General features: G+C 39.4%; 1 protein-coding gene across 1 annotated transcript; it reads right to left on the reverse strand.

Annotated features, from left to right (window-relative positions):
* Window positions 1-59: 59 nt before the first annotated feature.
* On the reverse strand, window positions 60-5,778 carry LOC146458017 (uncharacterized). Its single transcript, XM_085091243.1, has 2 exons — window positions 5,225-5,778; window positions 60-2,343 (listed from the first exon to the last, which is right to left on the reverse strand). The coding sequence occupies exon 2, from the start codon at window positions 2,339-2,341 to the stop codon at window positions 1,208-1,210; it is 1,134 nt and encodes a 377-aa protein (XP_084947369.1). The 5' UTR covers window positions 2,342-2,343; window positions 5,225-5,778; the 3' UTR covers window positions 60-1,207.
* Between the last annotated feature and the right edge of the window lie 222 nt (window positions 5,779-6,000).

Genomic DNA, 6,000 nt, shown 5'->3' on the forward strand with positions numbered 1-6,000 from the left:
AAAAAGTAAACAAAACAAAAAAAAAGGTAGAAAATGTTTAATTAAGACTACAACCAAGCTGTTAAAAATGTTATAATTAATATTTTTATTCCGTTTCAAGAAGCTCAGCAAGAGCGAGTCACATAATGCAAATTTACAGCATAAATCTACATAATTTATGTTTAATTAATCTATGATTTCTATATTTAATCTCCTTCCAAATGGCTTAAATCTAAAGCAGCTTATAACAAGAAAAATCCACATCGTCGATTTATAGCACAACCTTTTTTTTATCACACAATTAATCATACAGCACTACTCAAGGGAAACTTACGATTTTCTTTCCAAAGATAATCTAAATCAGATTATACATGCCGGCTGTTCAGAAAAAAAAAAAAAAAAAATGGTTTGTTCGTTCTCAGGTAAGTCTTATTTCTCCCGTAATGACATTGCACCAGTGAACGTTGGTTCTGTAGATCTACCATCTCATTTTTGCCCTCGTCAGATATAGTTAACACTTCATCGTATCATTGAAAGGAAGTGTCAGGTGATGTAAGGTGAAAACCACGAGTCTGTCAAATGCCCTGGGGTAGGTTAATGCCCGACCCCCAGGACGGACAATGTGGAAAAATGTCCCACTACTGCCCGGAGGGTACGGACACTTCTGGAATTGGCTGATGCATTACATTCATGAAATTGTGACACGTTTTGAAGTACTGTAGTTCCTTTTCAATTCTATTAATTGATCAAAGCCTTGATGGGTTGAATACTACTTCATTCGCGCACCTATTATGGTCAGTTTCAAATGGCGTTTTGTTTTTTTTTTTTTTTCATGTCAAATTGACGATGACGACAAAAACACTTACAACAACAACAACTACAACAGCTAAAACAAAACAAATAAAGCGCGATATCTCAGGCAAGAGCTATATTTCATCGCTTAATTTGTAAACATGGTTTTAATTTAGCGCAACTCTGGTCAAAGACAAGCCTTAAAAGATTTAGAAGGTCGCTGCATGAAATATCAGTTGATCGGGGTAAAAGGTATGACTGGTGTAACCGCGTTATAACGACATGGTCATAGGGCGAGGTTCCGTGTTCTTTGCAGAGTAAGCAATGTTTCAAATTTTGACCCGATAGTCGCAAATGCATCATATTGCATGAAAGGGTACACGTACAAGGAGACCATGCAGCATTGTAGTACCGTCATGTGTACTGTCTACACTGTCTAGCATCCCATCTGCGGAATATATTCTGAACTGTTTGAAATTTGTCCACGGACGTTTTGCCGTGGAGAAGAGCAGAATAGTTTCCTTGGAGAAAACGCAATACATTTCAGCTTTTTACTGTTTTTCTCCCTTTTCAGTTCAGAGTTTGTTGCGAGTTTATTTATTTCAGGGTCATTCGCCCTGGACTGCGCATGTGCTTGCTGCCATTTCTCATGCGTGAAGCCGCTGATAAGTGAAATGTAGTTTGAATCTGGCTTGCGAATGTGGGGAATGTTCGTCGTAATGGCGCTGTTAACTTCCCCTACAGCTTTAATTGTGTGTTCCACTGAATCCCTTTCACGTACTGTTGGAGAATCTTGACCTGAGGCTTGTGATTCAACTGGCGCTTTGCCACTGACACACATTGTTACAGTGGGTTTGGTTAACTGATAAGGTGCTTGAGTTTTGGAAGAGAGACCAGTCGCTGACAAAGTCGATCTTAGCAAGTTGATTTTATCTAGCAGTTTGTTATCAGTCCAGTTAAGAGTTTGCAGCTGCGGCGCCTGTGGATTTGCCATACCAGGAATTTCGCCCACTGTCCGCGTTTCGTGTTCTTCAGTTACACGTGACAGAAGGTTCACACGCGTAAGCCACGCGTGTGAACTCGTTTCCACGCATGGAAACGAGTTTGAACGAGGGCGACAATGTTGATTCAGTTTGGGCCATGACGAATCCGCCAATGCCAAAGAAGATCTTAATGAATTAACTTCGCTAAGCAATTCCAGTGAAACCTTGTTCTCCGTCCAGTTTACTGTCTGGACTGATACGTTAGATTCAGATGGATGTGTCCCTGGTGCGCGCGTTTCCTCCAATGATTCATCCTCCTCTATGACCCGCGGCAAAGGACACCAACGCCTAATGAATGGGTATGAGTTCGAACGAGGGCGGCCACGTTTAGCTTTGGGCCATGCCACGCTGCTGACTTGTTTTACATAGGATCGAGACAACTGTGAGGAACACGTCAACGATGATGGAGAGTTTAAAACATCCACTTGCTGGATGGGAAGAAGATTCTGTACCAAGATATCGCGCCTCAAGCAATGTTCTTCCCGGAGAATATTACGTTCTGTCATATTGCACGAGATAATCTTCATTTCTGCAATGCAAAAGACATTTCGGATTCGTCAATACACAGTGCTTAACGAGGCAATCTGCTCCTTAGTAAGCGACCACCCAAGCAGCCACTTAAATCAAGATTAACAACACCTTTAAGTTTCAAAGTCTTTCTGGCTTTTGATACTAAGAAGATAACTTGCAATTGTTCACTGAGTGTTCACCGAACAATGGCTGCTATCTGAAGGCAGGTTTTAAGTGTCAGACAACAAAAACGAGCGGAAATCAGCGACATCATCTATCAAGTCAATTAGTTTGAGTACGTTGAAGAGAGCAGAATTCGCCGGAAGTCTCGGATGCGTCAGCCATGCCACCTCAGGGCATCCGTGTTGTATGATTTTTCCACCCTCAACTCAGCTGTTTTATACCATGCATATCAATTTAAGAGGATAAATTTTCGAAAGCTGACAAAGCATTAAACTTTCGCTGAACAATTTTTTATGAAAATAACCCAGATGCCCTAACTGAAGGCTAGCCGGATTGTCAATTTAGTACAGTGAAAGCCCGCCTTGCGACCACCTCGTTATTTTGAGCCCCGAACGAACTGTAAGTCCAGTCGCTTCCTTCGTTTTACAACCTCGTGAATGAGACCACTTCGTTATTACGACCACTTTTTCACGGCCCGAAGGTGGTCGTATTCACGGGTTTCCCCTGTACTCCACTTTGTGGCGTTTTGGCATGTTTTGGGGGAGGGGGAAGTGAAAATTACAGTACTCTTTATGCTGCCACCCCCCCCCCCCCCCCCCTTCCTAAGTGCAAGCAATTTCTTTCAATGTTAGTTCTGAGAAACTAGTTTTGCACTGATCAAGACATTGTACTCATGAAATGATATCAGGAAAATTAGAACTTGACCGGCGTTATTACAAACAGGAACACATTTTTTTTTAGGAGAACCCTTGCCCTCGCTTAACACTTCCAGGACGAAAGATGACATATGAGTAAATATCAGTTATTAAGCTTTTTGAAGTAACTTGAAAAGCCGGCGGCTCAGCAGACGAATTTACATTTGGCGTTTAACTCAACCAATTAACCTGATACATCCTGTGAATGGCAGACTATTTTGTTTTCCACTTGAAACAAGCAGCACTTATAGAAAGGTCTGCTCCGTAGCTTTCATTTGAATGGTCAATAGATAGCTTTCATTTGAATTTAAATCAACATGTACGAAGAAAGAGGGTATATTTTTTAAAAAAAATTCGAGCTTAGACTCTAATAAAAAGAGGAATACGATGAAGATTCGAAATGTTTAATTTTTTTATATTTCCAAGGCGACAGCGCTTTCGACTGTCTGAGACAGCTGAATTAATGCATTGATCAAACTCCGATTGATTAAAACGATTTCTCAGCGTATCTAACTGATCACAGGACGCGACTGTCTTTAATCCGTTGTCAAGTCTACTGGCGTTCTGTACTTTTAAGAAAGTCACGAGATTTCGTAAATCTAATATTCAACCATGATTCAACCATATCTTTCCCACGCAACGAATTCAAAGCGACTTGTAAATAAACTTCGGTCAATATTGCTGTCGAATTAAATCTTCCTTGACAGCACATTTGCATTCAGGAACTTGTGGTTCAGCTTCCATTCCATGTAATTCATACGAAGAAGTTTAGTCTGCAATGTTGTTTCCTATCAAGATCATCTTTCTAAGATCTCGGCTTCAGACGGCTTTAAATGTACCCATCAAATTTTCAAAGATATTGGAATATTTATCGCGTGATATTTTGTTCTCTGGTACTTTCCGCACGAATCGATTTAATAAGTTTGCTTTGTATAGGGATTTAAGTGAGAGGCGTTTCAGCTCTTATTCCCTCCGGTGTAACCTTCTTCCAGCAAAAAACAAATTAATTGAAAGACCCCAAAGACTGAGGAACTGCAGAAATCCTTTAATTCACTTAGCATCGCATGATAAACATTCTTTTCAGTTCGCCGGCCAAGGGCACAAATGCGTCAACATGCATAATGCAAAGCTCTATGGTAAACAAAAACAACAAAAAAAGGTGAAATTATAACTTGTTATTTCACTCTTCACACGGAAGGCAAATATCGGCTTGTCCTTTGGGAAAGGAAACAATGAAACCAGGGAAAATATTATTTACTTTATATTTTTTTAGCTTCTATTTCTTGTGTTTGTTTGAACACGGAAGCCGGCTAAACGGATTTCGCGCCGGTTGAGTACAATGTAGGAAGAGGAACATGACGTGACAATGTGAAATGAGAACGTAAACCTTAAATTGTTTTTGAAAACTCGCAGAAAATAGATGAAAATCATTTAAGAAATTAAACTGTGATGATTATAGTCTTAGCCGGTTCGAACTTCAAACTATTTCAGTTCACTAGTCATATAATGTATAAGCTAGAGGATAAGCCGACGGTCTAAATATTTTAGGATAGCAGATACGCTTATGCAGAATATCCAAGAACTGCTTCAAATTTTGTTCGTATTTAACCGCTATCGACACTAAAATGACTTTATTGTTTGGTCGCATTTTCGCATTTATTCCTCTCAAGAATATGTTGTGCTTCCATGCATGCGTGATATAAATATATAATAATAATTATTATTTATTCCATGAGGAATTTGAGAACTTAGCCGTGCCGAGATCTAGTTTGTTCCATCGTTTCACCTACAGTTCTTTCAAACCTTTTACCTCGTTTTCGCCTTCGTTTATAGTTGTGCACTCATTGAGTATTTATTTCACTAAGGGCGAAAGGAGTTAAAAATATTTAACAGGTTTCAAACGATAACGATAAAGCCAAAAAGTATTCGATACGTGTGACTGACACGAGCCACTAGCCAATTCGCGAGTAGCCACAGTGGTTGTTCTAGCAGTGTTAAAAACTATCGAAAAAAGGTGCTTACCTCTATTCAAAATATTTCTTCAACTTCTTTATCGATTGCTTTCGTTTCTTGGAGTGGCCTTCTTGTTCGCTGTTCGGAGATGAACTGCAGACGTGATGAACAGGACGGCTAAATGTTTTGAATTTGTAGATGGCTTGACAGATATCGACAGGTGGAACAATAGCAGACTGACACGTCTATATTTAGATAACCCACTCGAGTGGTGCATGAGAGAAAGGTCGATTTTCAGCCTAATGGTTATGTCAGAGTACATTCAGAACGGAGACATCAACTTTGTCAGCAGGCTGCAAGTATAGCATTGGTTGAAAAATAAGTAAAATTCCACATCTTTGCCCCGAGTAAAGTCGGTTACATGTGTTGATAGGATATTTTTCTTGTATTTGTTTTGGAAACATTCAATTGTTGGCGCTAATATTAAAGATCTTCCGAATGTCTCCAACTTAACTATTTTGTGCCAAGAAGGCTTCAAATATGGCTTCTGGTTTATTAGTATTGGAAGCATTACAACAGCAATTCGAGATAAGCAATTACTGCGTTTCATAGTGACAAAAACGCATTTAAATTGGATAAATAACGAGTGATATTTTGCTTTATGTTGGACGAAAAAATATGCGGATTTGTACCCACGCCTGATTAGGTAAAGGATAAATAGGATTTATTTTCAATACAATGTGAATTTTAAAGAGATGAACCACAGCGGGGCGTTGTTGGTGATCACGTTTTACACCAAACTACACAACTAAATACAGATTAAGGAGATAAGTTAGTCAAGAGCC

The sequence above is a fragment of the Pavona decussata genome, unplaced genomic scaffold (assembly GCF_977016875.1).
Source record: "Pavona decussata unplaced genomic scaffold, jaPavDecu1.1 SCAFFOLD_234, whole genome shotgun sequence".
NCBI lineage: Eukaryota > Metazoa > Cnidaria > Anthozoa > Scleractinia > Agariciidae > Pavona > Pavona decussata.

Excerpts from the sequence above, each read along its gene's own strand:
- LOC146458017 (XM_085091243.1), bottom strand. The coding sequence starts at position 2,341 with ATGAAGATTATCTCGTGCAATATGACAGAACGTAATATTCTCCGGGAA.